Source organism: Ictidomys tridecemlineatus, chromosome 2 (genome assembly GCF_052094955.1).
Source record: "Ictidomys tridecemlineatus isolate mIctTri1 chromosome 2, mIctTri1.hap1, whole genome shotgun sequence".
Taxonomy (NCBI): domain Eukaryota; kingdom Metazoa; phylum Chordata; class Mammalia; order Rodentia; family Sciuridae; genus Ictidomys; species Ictidomys tridecemlineatus.
In genome coordinates, this window is record NC_135478.1 from 70,751,246 (window position 1) to 70,772,166 (window position 20,921).

The 20,921-nt window shown below is 41.9% G+C and overlaps 1 protein-coding gene across 8 annotated transcripts in view; it reads left to right on the plus strand.

Moving 5' to 3' along the window:
- Txnrd2 (thioredoxin reductase 2) overlaps positions 1–20,921 on the plus strand; it is a 69,868-nt gene that overhangs the window by 3,766 nt on the left and 45,181 nt on the right. For 5 of the 8 annotated variants that reach the window (XM_078038755.1, XM_078038756.1, XM_005334547.5 and 2 more), the window contains exons 2-8: positions 340–408; positions 7,278–7,334; positions 7,773–7,917; positions 8,589–8,663; positions 10,480–10,558; positions 11,177–11,239; positions 15,932–16,002. In XM_078038755.1, the coding sequence (XP_077894881.1) occupies positions 340–408; positions 7,278–7,334; positions 7,773–7,917; positions 8,589–8,663; positions 10,480–10,558; positions 11,177–11,239; positions 15,932–16,002 (559 nt within the window). The remainder of the gene's footprint in view (positions 1–339; positions 409–7,277; positions 7,335–7,772; positions 7,918–8,588; positions 8,664–10,479; positions 10,559–11,176; positions 11,240–15,931; positions 16,003–20,921) is intronic. The other 3 variants (XM_013362489.4, XM_078038754.1, XM_078038753.1) reach the window with 2 other exon arrangements.

Sequence of the window (20,921 nt, forward strand, 5' to 3'; positions counted from 1 at the left end):
AAATTCTGAGAAGTGCTGCCAGGGTGTGTGTGGTAGTGTGGTAGGGAGAATGGTCTGCAAAGCTGTTCATGCACACCTGCTGCCAACTTTGCCTCACTTTGCTTAGATTCTGGCTTTGTGTGGAAGACATGTATGGAGTCACTTTCTGCTCTGATTCATGATGCTGATGTGTTTTCAGCCCAAACTGCCACAGGATGGAATTTTCCATCCTAATATGGAATCTCCCATCCTGATAAAATAAATGCGGCACCATGTTTAAACAGAGCTTTTTGCCCTTTGGAAATCACAGGGGCTCTTCTGGTTCTGGTTTCTTTACTTCTCACCTCATTCTTTCCTCAGCAGGACAACAGGACTATGATCTCCTGGTGATTGGTGGGGGATCTGGTGGCTTGGCTTGTGCCAAAGAAGGTATGTATGTCCCTGGAGAGGTGGCATTGTGGACGTGGGCCTCAGTATCCACAAGTAGAGTACAGCTTACCTGCTTGGTCACCCAAGCAACCCCCTAGTTATGCCCTGCTTCCCACCATGGCATAGTGTGGTGTCTGCCATTCATGGCAGTCACAGCAGTACTTGAAGTCTGAGCACAGTCTTTACTCAAAGTGGAGGTCCTTGGGCCTCACAGGATCTGACCTCATCCATCCAATTTCAGCAGCTACCCACCCCCACTGCCCTGCCTCCTTACTGTTCTGCACATCCTTCCAGAAGTGCTTATGTCCTTCTTGCCCTGGCAGCTTGATTTGTTGGTCTGTTGTTTGCCCACCAGGTTAGCTGGGAGTCTCACTCATCTCTCTTCAGTCTTTGCTGAGATGGCTATACTTAGAACTGCACACTCCCACTGTATAATCCCTGTCACTAGCTCCTCTGTCCTTGTTCTTAGTGCTTTGCCTTCCCAAAGAGACCACAGTTGCCTCTGCAAATCATGTCTGGACCTAGGTCTGGTACTCAGTAGGTGCTCAGTAAAGACATGGTGGATGATACATCCAGAGACCTTACCTTTCAGTTCACTGATAATCTAGTAGTGCAGTTCACTGGGACTCATTGAACTTCTATAGGAACCTTGCAGTCTAATTGGTGATCCCTTCCTGCCTCCTCTCTTCTTGCTTTTCTTTCTTTCTTTTTTTTTTTTTTGGTACCAGAGATTAAATTCAGGGACACTGGACTGATGAGCCACATTCCCAGCCCTATTTTGTATTTTATTTAGAGACAGGGTCTCACTGAGTTGCTTAGTGCCTTGCTTTTGCTGAGGCTGGCTTTGAATTCACTATCCTCCTGCCTCAGCCTCCAGAGCTGAGCCACTGTGCCCGGCCTAGTTTGCATTTTCTAAAGTTTTATATAGATGGAATCACGTTATATATGCTCTTACTCTTCTGACTACTTTCACTTTGCATCTTTATTTTGAGACTCATCCCTGTTGCTACATGTATGTACAGTTTGTTCTTGTTTATTGGTGAACAGTATACCACCTGCAAGAATTTGATCACCTGCAGATGGTCATTTTTGTTTTTGTTTGTTGGTTTTGGCTATTGCATATGGTGCTGCTGTAAACATTTGTATGTATGTTTCTGGGGATGTATGTTTAAAATTCTCTTGGGTAAATGCCAAAATTGGACGAATTGAGTCATGATATATCTCTAATTTAGATATTTTTTTTTCATTTCTCTCATCAGTATTTTGCAGTTTTCACTATACAAATCTTTCACATCTTTTGCTGGACTTACCCCTTTTTTATATAACAGTTTTGAAATATGTCACATACCATGTGATTTACTCATTCTGTGTACATTATTCAGTGTTTTTTTTTTTTACTATATTTGCAGAATTGTTCAACTAGCACCACAATCAACTTTAGGACATTTTCATCTCCCTACCCTGAAATACTCTGTACCCATTATACATTCCCTCTTCTCCTTGCTCCTGGCACCCTCACTCAGCTACTTCCTGTCTCTGTGGATTTGCCTGTTTTGGAATGGGATCATACATGGTCTTTTGTCATTGTTCCTTTTTCTTAGCATGTTGTCTTCTGTGTTCATCCATGGTACAGCTTTTGGATCCTTCTTGTGGTGGTTAATATTCCATTGTACAGATAGATCATATTTTGTCTATGCATTTGTTAGGTGACTGACATTGAGTCATTTAAACCCTCTTTTCAGCTATTTTGAGCAATGCTGCTGTGAACATCTATATGTTGGTTTCTTTTTAAAATTTTTTTTAGTTGTAGATAGACACAATATCTTTTTATTTATTTGTATGTGGTGCTGAGAATTGAACCCAGTGCCTCACACGTGGAAGGCAAGCATTCTACCACTGAGCTAGAGCCCCAGTCCCTATATGTAAGTTTTTGTGGGACATATGTTTCTGTTTCTCTTTGGTATTTACCTAGGAGTGGAGTCATAATAGTAACATCTAGGTCATATGAGAACTCTATGTTTAATCTTTTGAGGAATTGTCTGTCTTCCAAAGTGACTGGTATCATTTACAATGCCATCATCAATGTACCAGGTTCCACCTTCTCCATATCCTCACTAATTCTTTGTTATCTGTCATCTTAAGTAGGTATGAATGGTATTTCATTGTGGTTGATTTACATTTCTCTAATAATTAGCATTATTGAGCATCTTTTCTTATGCTTATTAGAAATTTTTTTGATGAATGTCTATTCAAAATCTTTGCCTGTTTTTTAAAATGAATTGTTTCACACACACCCCCCCCACATACACACACACCCACACAATACATATGCTCATATCTCCAAGTTTTTCTTCTCTGTCTGGATCTGTAGACTCCAGATGTAACCAAGAAAATTTTTGATAACTTGCCTTTATTTATTTTGGGGTTGTAGATGGACACAATACCTTTATTTTATTTATTCATTTTTATGCATTGCTGAGGATCGAACCCACTGCCTCACACATGCTAGGCAAGTGCTCTCCTATTGAGCTACACCCTCAGCCCTGATTACTTGCCTTTTTAATTGTGGCTGTGAATACTCTTACAGGTTCAAGTTTTTATACATTCAAAATCATTTCTGGTATCTTCTGAGTTTATCTAAGCCATTAATTTGACCAACGAGTCCTACTTTCAAAGCATTTCTAACTGTTCTCCAGAATTTAAGAGTTAGCCTATGTTTCTTAGAAATTCTGAAAACAGAACAAACAGGAACCAAACTAAGGGGTCTGAGTTATAGAGAGGAATGAAGGAAGAAGGAACACTTCCTTAACATAGAAGGCCCTGGGTTCAATCCTCAACACTGCGAAAGTTTGATAAGTAAGATAATAAGAGAAAAACCTTACATACTTACCCATGTATTTCCCATTTCTAGTGTTCTTCATTTCTTTGTATAGAGATATTTTTTTACCTATTATCATTTTTCTTCTACCCTTTTTTTTTCTCAATACTAGAGATTGAACCCAGGAGCACTACCACTGAGTTATATCCCCAGCTGTTTTAATAAGTTTATTTTTATTTTGAGACAAGATCTTGCTAAGTTGCCAAGGCTGGCCTCAAATTGCAATCCTCCTACTGTAGCATCCTGGGTAGCTGGTATTACTGGTGTCTACCACCAAGCCCTTCATTTTTCTTCTACCTTAAAGATGTCCTTGAACAATTCTCACAACATGGTTCTAGTGGTAATAGGTTCTTTTAGCTTTTTTTTTTTTCCCCCCAGTACAGGGAATTGAACCCAGGGCCTTGCACATGCTAACCAAGTGTTCTACCAGTGAGGTACATCTCCAGTCCTTTTTATTTTTATTTTGAAACAGGGCCTCACTAAGTTGCTGAGACTAACCTCAACTTGATCTTGCCTCAGCCTCCCGAGTGGCTGGGATTATAGATGTGTTCCATTACCACTCCTAGTTTGCCTTTAATTTTTAAAAGACGTTTTCTTGGGGAATAGAATTCAAGTAGACAGTTTTTTTCTTTAGTATTTTAAAGATTTTGCCCTTTTCTCTTTTCACTTGTACTATTTCCAGTGAGAAATTATAACAAAGTCTCTTTGAAATTAAAAGCCCCAAAGTACTTTTTGCTTCTCAACTTCCTGGTGACTGATTTTCTGCATCCAGAGTTTCTTCATGCTAAGAATGTAAACTGGAGAAATTACCCTCTGCCCTGGAGCTGTCACCAAGGAAACTAAAATTGTAACAAAGTTCTTGTTAGCACAACCTAGCTAAATCTACATGTGTATATTTTCTGGTTTACGATTTTATAAATTGTAATTGCTTCTATGGGACCACTTCTATAAGACCAGCAGAGATCGATTAGCTACTTTTCCTCATTTTAACCTAACTGCAATTAAATTCATTTTTCCTTTTATTTCTTAGTTGTGCAGTCACCCAATTCCAGTCAGTCGGAATCTTGACAGGTTCTCTGGCTTGGTTTCTGGTGACAAAATGTGCTGCCATCTTTATCTTTGTTGCTCAGTAGTATATCTTTTTTTCTCTGACTGCTTTTTTAATTTTCTTTCTTCATTGTTTTTGAGCAATGTTGTTTGTTATTATTGTTGCTTTATTTGTGGTACTGGGTATTGAATCCAGAGCCTTGTGCATGCTAGGCAAGCACTATCACTGAGCTACATCCCCAGTCCTCTAGGAATGGCTTTAAATTTTGGTGTACCTTGATTAGTTTTCTTATTGTTTTTTTTTCCTAGAGTTTGTTGAGCTTTTTGGGTCTATGGGTTTATAGTTTTCATTAAGCTGTGAAATTTTATAATCATTTTCTCAAATATTTTTTCCATCCCCACCCCCTCACTGTTGGAGATTTTAATTACATGTATATTAGGCTGCTTTTTATTAAAACAAACAAAAAAATTCTTATTATCTCTGTGTTTTATTTTGTAAATTTCTATTCTTGTTTTCAAATTCACTAATAATAGATTTTACAGTGTCTAAATCTGTCATTAATAGCATTCATTGTATTTTTCATCTTTTATATTATAGTTTTTATCTCTATAAATTAACTTAGGTCCTTGTATCTTCCATGTTCCTCCTTAATTGTTTGAACATATGGAATAGTTATGAATGTCTTACTGGTCCTTTGACATTTAAGTCAGTTCTTGGTTTCCATTGACTATTTCCATCTTTATGTGTTGTATGTATTTTCTTGCTTCTTTGTTTGCCTAGTAATTTTTGGTTGAATACCAAACATCTTGAATTCACCTTGTTGGGTTCTGTGCATTTTCATATTTCTAGAAATATTATTAAGGTTTATTCTGGATGCAGGTAACTTATTAAGAAAGGGTTTGATCCTTCTGCCTCGTATTTGTTAGGTGAGGACTAATTATTCTCAACTCCTGAAGCATGACCTTCTTTAGAACTTATGCATAATCCCAGGAATTGTATATATTTTTCTTTTATCTGGCTTCTGGGAATGGGCACTATTTCCTGCCCTGTGCAAGTGCTGTCTGCTCTAATCCTTTTGGTAGTTCAGACTCAGATAGTTTCCTCAAGTGCATGTGCTGATCTGTCTCTTCCCTCTCTTCTGTCCCATGAACTCTGGACATCTCAGAATCTCAGCCCCTCCTCTTTCACTGGGTCTGCCTTACCTGCAATGTTGGATCCAGGAAACTCTATAGTCAATTTCACCTTGTTCATTTCTTGTATCTTGGATCCTTTGTTGCCTAATGTCCAGTGTCTTAATAATTTGTTGTTTCATATATTTTGTCTGAATTTTTTGTTGTTTCAGGTGGAAGGCTAAATTTGGCCACTGTTGCTCCATCGTGGTCAGACTTGAGAGTTTGACATTGATATTTTAATGATTCCCATCAGCCCAAGCTTTTAACTTAGGTGTGGGAATCCTTTTTTTTTTTTTTTGGACAAGTTTTGGCTAAATTGCCCAGGATGACCTTGAACTTGGCAGCCCTCTTGCCATATGCCCCTGTACCCAGCTGGATTATCATCATTAATCACTTGAGGAAAGTAGATTTTTAAGATGAACTCTTCTGCCAGGTGTGGTAGCACACACTGTAAACCTATCTACTCAGGAGGCTAAGGCAGGAGAATCACAAGTTTGAGGCCACTCTGGGCTATTTGGAGAGACCCTATCTCAAAATAAACTTTTTAAAAGAGATTGTGATTTGCCAGACATGGTGATGCACACTTGTAATCCCAGCAGCTTGGGAGGCTGAGACAGGAGGATCCCAAATTCAAAGCCAGCCTCAGCAACTTAGGTCCCAAGCAACTCAGCAAGACCCTATCTCTAGATAAGATATACACAAACACACACACACACAAAAAAAAAATGTTGGGGGAAGCTGGGTAATACAGTTTCGTGATAGAGCACTTGCCTGTCATGTGTAAGCCCTGGATTCAATTCCATGTACTACAGGGGAAAAAAAAAAGAACCTTCTAAAACTTTGTTCTAGTCTTGCTTTCTAATAGCTATGAATTTTTGTGTTCTTTTATGTTTTGAATACTTTTGGGTTCATGAAGTTTAAGCCCCTCATGCCCTCAGAGATAGTCAAGTCCAGGGCCCAGGGTTTGCCAATGTACTTCCCAAGGTAAATCAAAGGGATGCCTGGCAATTAATTAGCTCTACTAATGGTTCAAGAGTTGGCCTCAAAACCTGAGGATTGAGGCCCTCAACCCCCTGCTAATGACTGGGAGGTCAACTGGTAGCTACATGGCAGGGAATCTGTTTAGACTCTAGGTCTCCCCTTCTTCTCTGGGAGATGATCAACCTTGGACTTAATGTTTCACTTCTAAACTTTGATGTTTTTCAACCTGAGAGGGAGGCAATTAAATGCCCTGATGAGGCCAGGTCATGTTCATTCTCACTATTGGGAAAAGAGGTGAGCCAGTGAGAAGAGTCTGGGCTTCCCAGAACAGATGGAGATTAGGGGTCCTCTCCCAGGGAGGTGGGCTGCTCCTGGGATACTCCCTATGTAATTGAGGTGTGCACTGAATTCATTCCGAACATCTGGTCCTGAAACTAATAGGAGCAAGAGCCAAGTGGGGATTGGTCCCAATGTCATCTTGGTAGGGGGTGTGAAGGCTGCAGTATGAGAAGAGGCCTAAGGGCTCCCTCCTTTGAGCAACACAGCTTATTGGACAGTGGGAAGGCCAGGAAGTTGGTGCAAAGCTAGTAGGCAGTGTGGCTTTGGCCAGAATACCAGGGTAGATGGGACAGAGTCACTAACATTATCAGCTTGGCCACTGTGAGGGCAGAAGCTAGCCCAGGCCCTTCCCCACCTTCTTTTCAGTTTTATGGGCCCCTGGTAGCCCCTGTTCCCCAGCCCCTGGCCACCTTTTCTGCTGTGCTCATCTTTAGTTCTTTTGTCATTCTAGCTGCTCAACTGGGAAGGAAGGTGGCTGTAGTGGACTATGTGGAGCCCTCTCCCCAAGGTAGGCAGCCCCTGATAGGAACCCTGTGTCCTAGGGAAGGGTTTGGGAGATGGAACCTAGTTCATATATAGAAGGTGACTGATACAAAATCATTTGTCCCCTTCTGTTCATTGTCTCTGGAGAGTGTCCTATTTCAGATGTAAACTGTCTTTATTTTAAAAATTCTTTATCCTCATGTTTAAAATGGTGCTGAACACAGTTACAGAGAGAATATTCCTATAGTAGGGCTCACCTGGGCCGTGTTTGAATTACAGAACAATGACCACTTAAAGGGATTCTAAACACCATAGAGCAGAAGTCCTCCTGTGTGTCTATGTATATGAATTCAAATGTGATTTTCCCAGGGCTGGGAATATGGCCAGTGAAAGTAGTGAAAGAGTATTTGCCTAACATGTGAAAGGCTCTGGGTTTGATTCTTGGCACTTCCCAATATTGCAGGCACCAAGTGGGGCCTTGGTGGCACCTGTGTGAATGTGGGCTGCATCCCCAAGAAGCTGATGCATCAGGCGGCACTGCTTGGGGGCATGATCCAGGATGCCCACCACTATGGCTGGGAGGTGGCTCAACCCATCCGGCATGACTGGTAAGGAGCTCATTATGGGAAGTTCCCAGTTCTTTTCTGCTACTCTTAAGTAGAGGAAGAGATTTATTCCCCACTAATTCTCACTGAGAGCAGCTATAGGACAGGAGCTTTCAGCTAGGGGTAGCTCTGAACCTGAATCCCCAGATATTTGGCAATCTCTGGAAACACTTTTGGTTTTCCCTGGGTCAGGGAAGGGTTTGCTTCATTTCCTGAGTAAAACCCAGGGATGCTGCTAAATGTCCTAGAGTGCATGGAATAGGCCTACCAAGAATGATCCAGCCCCAAAGGCCAATGTGGGGACATAAAGCCTCTTCGGTTTAGTTCTTTTGGGAAGAAAATTGATGGAGGCAGTAGCACATGGTTCTGCTCAGAGCTCACATACAGGTGACTAAGGCAGGATGTTGCCTGCCAGGTATGATGTCCTGGATGCAGAACCACTATATTTGAATGGTTGTGGGCCAAAGCCTCTGTTTCCTGATTTCAAAGATTCATAGCCCCAAACTCTGGTGAGAGGTCATGATCCCCATGAGGAAGAACATCACATTGTACTCTTTTAAACACACTTCCACTTCTTAATATTTAGATAAATGTACTATTTGCATCTAGTCTATTTGAGATTCCATAGTTAACACTTCTATTGTGGTTTTTATATTTTGTTTTCTGTTTCAAAGGAGGAAAATGGCAGAAGCTGTGCAAAACCATGTGAAGTCCCTGAACTGGGGGCACCGTGTCCAACTGCAGGACAGGTACTGAGACTTCCACAGTCCTTAGTGGCTATGTAGAGAGGCCCTCAGTGGGAAAACTCCCCTCCTGGCCTTCCCAAATTCTATTCATACCTGGATAAGCTCTTACTGATTGTGCAGAGTAAACCCTGGTAGGCTCTAAATGCACAGCCAAGATAGGACAAGGGGTCCATGCTCCTGGGTGGGAACACAGACAAGGGGTGGACAGAGCAACTGCTGTGGGAAGTGGGGGATGCCCTCGAGGCCCAGAACTGAGTAGAACCCAGGGACAATGAAGAGTTAAAGAGGGACATGTATCCAAATAGCCAGAGCCTGGTGAGAAAAGAGGTCATTTAGGGACAGGGAGGCCTCAGGCCTGGGGTCTTCCTGGAACTCCACAATGGGCAGCTTCTCACTCAAGTCAGGGAAGCTGAACCAAGGAAGCTGGCCCCCTTGTCCACTGCCTGGACTTTACCAGCCAGTTGCCCTACCAGAAAACTAAGCCACCCTTTGTTATAGTTTTTTGTGCCTTTCATATGGAGCTCCATATTCCCAAGTTTGGTTTTCTGAAGGTAGTAGGCTCTGCCATCCTTCTTCTGGCCCAAGGTAGCTGCCAGGCAGGTGCAAAGCAGGCCCAATTCACAGCCACCCCTAAAGGGAGAATAGCAGGGACCTGGATTGTTTCAGTTTTTCATTATTATGAATAATGATATGTGCCTCTGTATCACACAGCTATTTCCTATTGTCATGATAAGTGAAGGGCATGTGTACAGGAGCTTCCTTTAGCTCAGATAGCCCAGAAAGGCACAGAGCTTGGAGGTGGAGATAATGCACAATGAGGAGGCAAACCCATTTCCAAACTATTAAGAACTCCTGAGATAGCATGGTCTTTATAATTAGTGTGGGTCATTTCTTTTTTTCTTTTTTCTTTTTTTGGTTATAGTGGGGATTGAACCCAGGGGCACTCTACCACTGAGCTACACTCCTAATCATTTTTATTTTTTAATTTATTTTTATCTCATTGATTGATTGATTGTGGTTTTGGGGATTGAACCCAGGGCCTTGTGCATGTGAGGCAAGCACTCTACCAACTGAGCTATATCCCTAGCCCCTTATTTTTTTATTTTGATACAGGATTTCACTAAGTCGCCCAGGCTAGTCTTGAACTCACAATCCTTCTGCCTCAGCCTCCTGGATACTGGGATTACAGATGTGTACACTGGCCCTGGCTGCATGGATCATTTCTGCATATTATGCACCTGACCACTGCTGGGCCCCACTGACCACATTAAGCCCCTCCTTCAGGCAACACCAAGTCCTAAAGGCAGAGAGGGTGGCACCTACATGGTAGGCATCTTAGTTTATTGTTGGTACATGCCTAGGCTTAAGGCCTGGCCCTTGTCATTGCCTACCAGGGCTTGAACATGGGTTTTCAGGACAGTTCTGAGTTGACTTTTGTCCCTGCCTTGACACCTATGGTCACCATGTACCAGGGAAGCATAGAGAATTGGCAAGATGCCCTTCATACCCTCATGTTTCCCAGCATGGTATTCTGCTCATGTTCAGACAAGCACCTTAGCATAGGTACCAGATCCTGGGCTGGACCTTGCCTTTTTTGCTTTTTATTTTTTGGGTTAGTTTTTTTGTTTGTTTTATTTTTTGCAGTATTGGGAAGGATCCTGGGGCCTTACACATGCTAGACAAGTGCTCTATCTCTGAGGTATATTCTCAGTTCCAAAGCTTATCTTTTAACAGTCTATACGATGATATCCATTCTAATCTGATCACTGAATTTTAATTTGCAGAGGAAATGTTGAAAATCCTTATTTTTGTTTTGCAGAAAAGTCAAGTACTTTAACATCAAAGCCAGCTTCATCAATGAGCACACAGTTTGTGGCATCGCAAAAAGTGGGAAAGAGGTAAATGCTCACCTTGCCCTTCATGATTCTCTCCAGGCATTCTGAGGACCTGGGGTCCAGTCTTGATCAGCTTAAGTATTGTTCTAGTAATAAGCACTGCTGGAATTAAACTAACGACTTCCTTTGAGGTCACACTTCTTCAAAATGATTAAATAGGGCTGGGAGTTTAGCTCTGTGGTAGAGTGCTTGCCTAGCATGTGTCAGATCCTGGGTTCCAACCCTAGCTCTGCCAAAAAAAAAATTATTTAACAGTTTGTGCATGGGATGCACATCATGTCAAGCTGCCCAGCTATACAGGGTGACAGGCTGACAGGGAGCGTGATCACAACCTCTTTGCAGAATTTTGTAGTGATTTGAGGAGATAAGATGCCTGCTGGGTACTTATAAATTGTGAAGTGCTTGGAGTTGGAGTATCACCCTGTCCCTCCCACCTGTAACCTCCTGTTGTCTCCTGTCTGACAGACTTTTGACAGATCCCTGCTCTGTGTGATTCTGAGCTACTGGTAGGGGGCTATAGTGCAGGGTACTGTTGTCCTGCCGTACCAGCAGGCATTTGAGCCTTTTATTGGGTGATCATAGTATACAGTTTGATCTGCAGCTTTCTTGGTTTATTCTCAGACTCTGCTTTCAGCTGACCACATCGTCATTGCTACTGGAGGACGGCCAAGGTACCCCACACATGTGAGTGTCCCCAAAACCCAGCTTCCCCTGCACCCCTGAGCAAATTAATGGTCCTTGGGCTCACATGCTTCCCACATCAAAGCTTTCACCCCTTTGTTTTCTTCTATACATCTTTATTTCCTTTTCAGTTCTCTCTCGAATCCATTCTGCTGAAACTGGAAGTCTCCAGAGATATGTTCTATTGCTGAATCCTCAGAATTATTCTTATTGCACTCTTTAGTTAGATCCTGGGTATCACTGAGCCTACATACTAGTGTTCCTCCTCCTCTTCCATTTTCTCCCCTCCTCCACCTTTTCTTCTTCCTCCTCCTCATTCTTTTCTCCTCCCTCTCCCCTCCCTTTCTTTCTCTTCCTCTCTTCTTCCCTCCCTCCCTCTCTATTTTTAAGTGATAGAGTCTCACTGTTTTGCTCAGGCTGGCCCTGAACTACTCTGCTCAAGTTACCCTCCTCTTCAGTTTCTTTATAGCTGGGACTGCAGGTTTATGCCAACACATCCAGCCCTAGTGACCTTTCTTCTGAGTCTTCATTGTTGACTCTTCCTTTTCTCTTTAACCTCAGAATGTTGGGACATGGAAAATTTAAGCCTTTTTTATCTTTCTTCTCCTCCCCCATTTTTTAAAAATTTGAAATAAAATTCAAATATCATAAATTTACCCTTTTATAAATACAATTCAATGGCTTTTAGTATATTCACAGAGTTGTACAACCATCAGTCACCAACTTCCATCTTCAGAACTTTTTAATCATCCCAAACAAAGTCTCTGTACCCATTAAACAACAGTTCTCTGTCCTTTTCTCCCCCAGCCCCTGATGGCCACCATTCTCCTTTCTGTCTGTATGAGTTTGAGTATTCTATTTTTTTTTGAGAATTTTAACATTTATTTATTTTTTCTTAGTTCTCAGCGGACATAACATCTTTGTTGGTATGTGGTGCTGCCGAGGGTCGAACCCGGGCCGCACGCATGCTAGGCGAGCGCGCTACCGCTTGAGCCACATCCCCAGCCCCAGTTTGAGTATTCTAGATACACAAAAAAGTGGGTTCACACAGTTTGTCTTTTTGTGACTGGCTTATTTCAAAGGCTCATCCATGTTATAGTATGTGTCAGAATTTCCTTTATTTTTTAAGCCTGAATGATACTCCAGTGTATGTGTAGATCACATTTTATTTATCTACTTGTCCACAATGAATATCTCAGTGGTTTGCTGTTTTTTAACTATATTATGAACTGTGCTGCTGTGGCTATCTGTGTAAAAGTTTTCTGGGGGATTTAGTTTTTATTTCTCTTGTGAATTTACTTAGGAAAGGAATTCAGATCATATGGTCACTGTAACCTTTTGAGGAACTACCAGATAGTTTTTCAAAGTGGCTATACCATTTAGCAGTGTACAAAGTGGTGTACATTCTCTCCAGCAATGAACAAAGGCCACAATTTCTAGTTTCTTTACATATTTTATAATTTTTTGTGATAAGTTGAACTTTTCAAATAATGTGAGTTATTGTGATAATGCTGGAAATCAGATTCTCCTTCCTCTCTAGAATTTTTCTGTTGTTTTGCTGTTTGGTGACTTATTTGTACTAATTTTATAAAGTATTTATTCTTTGTTATATGTGGCTACTGAAATCTGCTTGCTCAGTGAAAGACTAAGTAGAGAGTTCCTTAAACTCCTGGAACCATGAAACCTCCCAGTCTTTGTTGAGGACTATGTCCATTTTCAGGGTGCTGTCAACACTCAGTTGGGCAGTAAATAACTCTATTTTAGCTTTTGCTTCCTGCTTGTGCAGAGATTAAGGTTAGCCCAAGATGAGAGCCCTTAGTCTTTCCTGATGTGTGCACAACCCAGTGCATTTGCCTGGCCTTCTAGATACCCAGAGATATTGTGGGAGCTTTTCAGAGCACCTGTGAATATTCATTCCTCAATTTTTCTTTTTCAACTTCTTGGTTCACCTGTTGTTTGCCTTACCTGTTATCCATCACCTCAGGAAGCCATGAAGATAAAATGTTGGCCAGATGCCCAGGGAGAGGCTTTTAGCACTGGCCATACTGGAGGAAAGTTATGAACTACCAGCCAGCTCAAATGCTAGTGTTCTTTGGGAAAGAGACTTTGCAAGGCACCCAGCTCTGTCCTGCTATTTCTGATGCTGTCATTTTTTAAGACTGGGAGACAGGACTAGTGTAAGTTAAACTTTCCTCATAGAGATGCTGTTCTTATTGACTTCCCTCTGTTTTTCTTGATTAAGTATTCCCTGTGTTGCTGTGAGTTCTTAATTGATTTTTCAGAGCTCTGAAAAGGTGAATCTGGCTAGACACAATGGTGAATGCCTGTAATCCAAGTGACTTGGGAGGCTGAGGCAGGGGGATCACAAGTTCAAAGCCAAACTCAGCAACTTAGCAAGGCTTAAAGCAACTTAGTAAGGCTTGAAGCAACTTAGCAAGACCCTGTCTCAAAATAAAAAATAAAAGCTTGACATGGTGGTGCACACCTGTAATCTCAGTGGCTCAGGAGACTGAGGCAGGAAGATGACAAGTTCAAAGTGAGTTCAAAGCCTCAGCAACTTAGCAAGGTCCTGAGAAACTTGGTGAGACTTTGTGTCAATATAAAATACAGAAAGGGCTGGGGATGCAGCTCAGTATTAAGTGCCCCTGGTTCAAGCCTCAGTACCAAAAATAAATAAAAATAAAAAGGGCTGGGATGTGACTGAGTTCCTCAGGATCTTAGTCTCAGATCCACATTGAGCACCCCTGGGTTCAATCCCCTTTACAAAAAAAAAAAAAAATTGAATCTGAACTTTCTTGCCAGTTTTTTCTCTGCTTTCACAGAGGGTTGAATTTTGGGAGGTCCTATTCTGCAGACATCATCTCCTGGCCCAGTCACTGGGATGAGGTGGCTTTTCTGTCCTCCTGGAGGGCAGAGTTGAGGAAGGGGCCACAGAGTGAGCTTGGGTAGGGATATGGAGGAGCTGCTACAGGGAAAGTAAGAAGCAGGAACAGGAATTTGGCTAAGGCTACATCCTCACAAGTCTCTCAGGGACCTAGATGTTACCAGCCCTCAACATGTTAGCTGCAAAAAAGCTCATGAAGCCCACAGGTCTCATGATCCTGGAAGCCACACCAGCCTCTGATTAGACCCAGGTGGAGCTTGGATGGAGGAAGAACAAGGGGTTCCTTTTTAGATGGTAACAGAGACATGTGAACATCTAAACCCTCAACTTCTACTTCTGTTCTGTGCTTGCCCTCAAAAATGGGGAAGAAAAGAGACCAAAGTAATGTGAGTTCCCCCAGTCCTCAGAGGGCCATGGGACCTCTGTCTGGCAAGTTAAAAAGAGCAGTCTCTAAGGTGGCACTAGCTGCTTGTGCACAGAGGTGGCCCTTAGGCAGACTGCTTGGCTCCATAGATGACACAGTGCCATCGTTCAAGTTTGATTCAGTGGACAGGATTGAAGTGACCCCATCAGCCAGGAGTAAGGCTCTGGTGGTTGTAAGTCCCCAGGGCCATAGTCACCTCAGCTCCTTAAGGGTGCTGAGCAGAGCTGTATATGCCCCCATGCTTCAGTGCCCTATGGACATTCCTTGGCCTGCTCCACTCTGCTGTACTGCTGGTGTCTCTGCTTTCCCACAGGAAAGTGGAGCTACAGTTCCCAGGTCCTGGAGAAGGCAGCTCAGTGGCTGATCCTCTCTCTCCACTGTCCACTGCTATCCCTGGTGTGCATTCCTTGAGTGCGTGCCAAAGCTTGCTTCTGTTTAAGTCCCTTTGATTTTCAGACCTTTTGGTTTTCCTTGTGCAAACTGGAGAAATTCATGACTTTATTTTATTTTGGCCAATTGGAATTGTAAACTGTTTAAAATCTATTTCCTCTCCACCAGCACATCTTAACTTTCATAAGGCCAAGAGGATGCATGACCTTGGGACTCCCCCACCTGCTTAGCTGCCCCTTATCAAAGGATCTATATCATTCCTGGGCACAGAACTCATCCTAAATGGTCTCATAGGGATTTCTGGTGTGTCTAGCCTGCAATCTCGGTCCTCAGAACCATCAACTCCCCCATGTCCTACCTGTTCTCAGCCCGTGATGCTTATCCTCTTCTTCTGTCCTACTCTGGTGCCTGGCCCCTGTCACTGGGACATTGCAGAGCTCTCCTGATCTCTGATTTTCTTTCTTTCCTTCCTACTTTTGAGCTCAGGGGCTTGAGCATGCCAGGCAAATACTCCATCACTAAGCTAAAACCCCAATCTGTGATTTTCCAACCTCTTTAACCCGCTTCTCTCATAGTTGACCCCCAGACCTGAGCATTAGTTCCTTGGTCTGCATGCCCCCATCTCTTCCCTTACTGAGTACCCAGACAGAGTCATGGGAGGACCAGCTCTCTGTCTGTGTGGCCTCTATAGCTGCCATGCTTTTCTAAGGCCCCATGCTCTTATCTGCATCAAGGTCAAGTGGAAAATTTCAGAGAGCAGAAAGAGCCACCCAGGCAGACACACACTGAATTTGATATATAGACAGTTCACTTTCTATCCCCAGAGAGGTTACAACCTGAAGACAAGTTCCATTGTTCAAGTTTGAAGAGAAACCTTCTCCACGTGTGGGCTGGGTGTGGTTCTGGTTGTTTCTTCAAAAGAGGCATTCTCTTTGAGGAGGTTCTTGGGATAGACCAAATGGCATTCCTGTCATATTGATCTTCTTTCCTTTGATAGATTGAAGGTGCCTTGGAATATGCAATTACAAGTGATGACATCTTCTGGCTGAAGGAATCCCCTGGAAAAACGTAAGGTCTAGCATGCCCAGGATGAGAATCCTCTTTTTGCTCGCTAGCATCAGTGTCTGTTAAAGTCCATGGCACTGTTCAGTTCTTAGTCCATTCTTTCCAGTTTTTCTAGAAGAATGAAAGAAAGAGGGGCTGGGGATGTAGCTCAAGTGGTAGCACGCTCGCCTAGCATGTGTGAGGCACTGGGTTCGATTCTCAGCACCACATAGAAATAAAATAAATATATTGTGTCCACCTAAAACTAAAAAATAAATATTAAAAAAAAAGAATGAAAAAAAGAAAGACTGTCATGTGTGCCCCTCTGCAGGGCTGTTGATGCTGTGTGACTGTTTTAGAAGTTATAGCACAAATGTCACATAAAGTGAGTCAGCCGTTTATTATCTAGGTCAGTAGTTGTTCAGCATGGTTCCCTGGAACCCTAGAGTTCCTTAGGGACATCAGGGAGGGCCTCAATCAAATGTCCTCAGTATCATCTGCTTGAAATCTAGAAGAAGATCCAAAAGCCTCAGAAGTTATATCCCAGTTGATACCAACAGCATGCAGTTGGCACACATGCATTAAGTACGTCCACATGTTCACAGTGCAGCTGGTCCAGGGGTCCCAGGTCCAGGCAGCTTCTGATGGCTACAAGTGTGACTTCCAGCTTGCAGGGACCAGAGGAACCACCAGAGGGCAGCAGAGGCTTGTTTGATAGCAGTGTTTGGCCATAAGGAAATCCTGGTAGAAAAGTCCCAGAGATGGGCTGTGTGTGTGTATGTGTGTGTGTGTGTGTGTGTGTGTGTGTGTATGTGTGAATGAATGCAGGTGTGTATGTGTGTGTGTGTGTTGAAATGTATTTGTGGGGAGTGTCTGTGTGTGTCACATGCTCTACTTGCCTTCAGTATTTCACACTAAATGAGGTGGCATCTTTGGGATCAGGTCTGGAGTCTCTTAAATGGTTGTGGTATTGTTTCTTTGACCTTTCTATCATGAATGAATATCTCAGTAGTTTATCTTTCTTACCTTGTATCATAAATATTACTTATTCATTTTTTCAATTATTAAAATGATGAAAAATACACATAAAATTTACCATTTTGCTGGTGGCATGTGCCTGTAATTCCAGCTAGGCTGGAGGATCACAAGTTTGAGACTAGCCTCTTTAACTTAGAGAGGAGGCCAGCCTCCTTAACTTAGAGAGACCTTATCTCTAAATAAAATTAAAAAAGGACTGAGACCAGCTGGGGATATATCTCAGTGGTAAGGCACTTGCCTAACATATGTGAAGCCTTGGGTTCAATCCCGAGCACTGCAAAAAAAAACCAACAAAAAACAGTGGGGGGTTGCTGGGGGCGATATAAGACAGTGGTAGAGTGCCCCTGAGTTAAATCTCTAAAATTTTTATCATTTAGACCTTTTATTTATTTTTAATTATATATATATATATATATATATATATATATATATATATATTTTAGTTGTAGTTGGACACAATACCGTATTTTATTTTTTTATTTTTAAATGGTTCTGAGGATCGAACCCAGGACCTCACATGTGCAAGGCTAGCACTCTACCACTGAGCCACAACCCCAGCCCCATCATTTTGACCTTTTAAAGTCTACAGTTTGGTGATGTCAAATACACTAATAATTGTTGGGTAACTATTACCATCATCCATTTCCAGAACTCTTCATTTTTGCAAATTGAAACTCTGCAGTACACCTTATCCCCACACCCCAGCCTCTGGAACCACCATTCTATTTTCCATTTCTATGAATTTGACAATTCTCACTACCTCCTGTAAGTGGACATACACAGTATTTTTCCTTTATGACTGGCTTATTTTGCTGAACATCATGTCTTCTAGCTTTCTGCATATTGGAGAATGCATCAGAATTTCTTTCTTAAAATTGAATAATATTGCATTGTGTACATCACATTTTATTTGTACATTCATCCACTATGTGCTTGGGCTCTCCCACCTCTTGGCTTTTATGAATAATAGTGCCTTGAATATGAGTGTACACATATCTATTTGAGTTCCTGCTTTTGATTCTTTTGGATATGTACCCAGAAGTAGATTTGCTAGATTTATGGTAACTGTACTTTTTTTTTTTTAAAGAGAGAGTGAGAGAGGAGAGAGAGAAAGAGAGAGAATTTTTAATATTTATTTTTTAGTTCTCGGTGGACACAACATCTTTGTTTGTATGTGGTGCTGAGGATCGAACCCGGGCCGCACGCATGCCAGGCGAGCATGCTACCACTTGAGCCACATTCCCAGCCCAGTAACTGTACTTTTTAAGAAACTTTAGCTTTATAAGAAACTGCTAAACTGTTTTCCATAGCAGCTTCAGCATCTTACATTCCCATTAACAGTGCAGTAGGGTTAGAATGTCTCCATATCCTCACCAGTTATTTTCTGGTCCTGATGGGATGAGGTGGTCTTATACATTTTATATATACCTGTCAGGGGTCTTTCCTACAAGTAGAAAAGCTGACTCTAAAGGCAGATGCCCTTCAACCTCAACATATGGCTGGCTATACCCTGTCCTACATGTATTTCTGTCTACTTCTCCATTATCCCCCATAACTTGCACATCAGCTTTTATTTATTTATTTATTTATTTTTGTTTTAGAGATTGAACCCAGGGGTGCTTAATCACTGAGCTATACTCCTAGTCCCTTTTATTTTTTGAGATAGGGTCTCCCTAAGTTGCTTAGGGCCTCACTAAATTGCTGAGGCTGGCCTTGAACTTGTGATCCTCTGCCCCAGCCTCTTGAGTTGCGGGAATTATAGGTATGTGCTATCACTTCTAGTACAACAGCTTTTTTATAAGATATAAAATAGAAAGGACCCTCTCTTCCTATTCCAGTGGAATGGTCATGATACCTGTTGCCTATGGCACTTCCATCCTCTCCCTAAAATTGCAGCTGAGCTCATCCTAGTTTGTATCTGCCTGTCTGCTGCCTCTCACAGGATCCCCAGATTAAGGTTTATCTTTTGAATTGGTGATATTTTTTTCAAAATTTTTATTTATTTTTGTGGCAGTGCTAGAGATCAAACCCAGGGCCTTATAAATACGAGGCAAGCACATTACCATTAAGCTACATGCTCAGCCTAAATTTTTATCACATTATCACTATTTCCTTTTTTCCTTTATGCTGTAATTTTTAGGGTTTTTTTTTTTGTTTGTTTGTTTGTTTTATTTTTTCAATGCCAGGAATTGAACCCAGGGCATTGCACATCATATGCTGGGCAAGACTACGTCATTGAGCTATATCCCCAATCCCTTAACTGGTCGTGTGTGTGTGTGTGTGTGTGTGTGTGTGTGTGTGTGTGTGTGTATGTGTGTGTGAGAGAGAGAGAGAGAGAAAGAGAGAGAGAGAGAGAAAGAGAGAGAGACTGGGGATTGCCATCCTTCTGACAGGCTCCTGAGTCACTTGGATTCTAGGCATATACTGCCACACTTACCCCCTTATCTGTTTTTGTTGTTATTGTTTGTTTGTTTTTACCTTTTACTCCTTTTACTGTCTGATAGGTTATATGGGCCACAATCAGTCATCTTTTTGAGTATTTATTGGCTGTATTTGAAATTGAGAGTGTGTTCTATAAGCATGTGAGTATGTACATGTTTGTGTGAATTAACTGATTGGTCCTTGACCTGCTTTCTATCTGGTTGTTGATGACTTTTTTTTCCCCCCAGTACCAGGAATTGAACTCAGGGGCACTTAGCTACATCCCCAGTCCTATTTATATTTTATTTTGAGGCAGGTTTTCTCTTAAGTTACTTAGGGCCTTGCTAAGTTACTGAGATAGGCTTTGAACTATTGATCCTTCTGCCTCAGCCTCCCAAGTTGCTGGATTATAGGCGTGCACCACTGTGCCTAGCTGATTCTTATCTTTTTCTTATCTTCCAGCTGTTTTGGGTTTTAGAAATGGGACCCTGTGTCATACATGGTGCAGATTTTCTCAGCTTCTCATAATGTCTTTGAACTTGTGATGTACAAATGGTTTTCCTTTTTTTTTTAATGTAACTTAAATCTCTTTTTACATTTAATGGCTTTTAGATTTATTACATGTTCAGAAAGGCCTGCCTCACCCCCAAGATTTGTTTTTTTTTTTTAACATTGATTTCTCTTGGTAGAATTTATTCATGCTTTCCAGCTTCTTCATAGTGCTTTATGTGCTAGACCCATCATGAAACAATCTTGAAGATTCAATAACCCTGGAAGCCAGCCCCTGCCAGACACCTCTGTCCAGGCTGAGACCTCCCATAAGCTCAGGTCATTGTCTTGAACTGTCACCAAAGACTAACATTTTCTGAGTTATGATCAGAAAATAGGTGTACACAGACTGTGGATGTACACAGTAGTGTAGCCCAGGAAGGACCTCCCTCTAGTGAGATGGTACAGGATTGGGGGACCTCTCCTATGTGACCTTGTTCTAGGGGCAGCCCACTCAGCTAGGAAGACAAGGCTTCAGATATTTTGGTCAAGAAAGGAACTTCAGTGTTTATTTTCTTCAGGAAAAAAAATTCAAAATTTTTTTTTTTTTTTAAAGCTCTTTCGTTTAGAAGGAATCTAGGTATGTTATTGTTAAGAAAAAAAGTGTTTGCAATGTATCAGTCACCCGTTTAGTTCTGAGCATGATTTATGTGAGGAAATGGTTTTTTTAAAAATTAAGCTGGAGATATATCCCTGTACGATGCTTCTGTGAAAATGCAGCTTTTGTCCAGCGCTGTTAATGCAAGTTGTAACAGTGTAATATGGGAGTCAGTGTTTACATGTTACATTCCTCCGCAGCAGTCAAAATAAGCCCGGAGGGTCTACAGTAGCATTTCTGTATTTTATCAGCTTGGGCTGGGGCTGAGGGGGAGGCCTCCACTCACACTTGGAGGGGCTGTTTCTGCCAGATTTATTTGCCTTATAAATATTCCCCA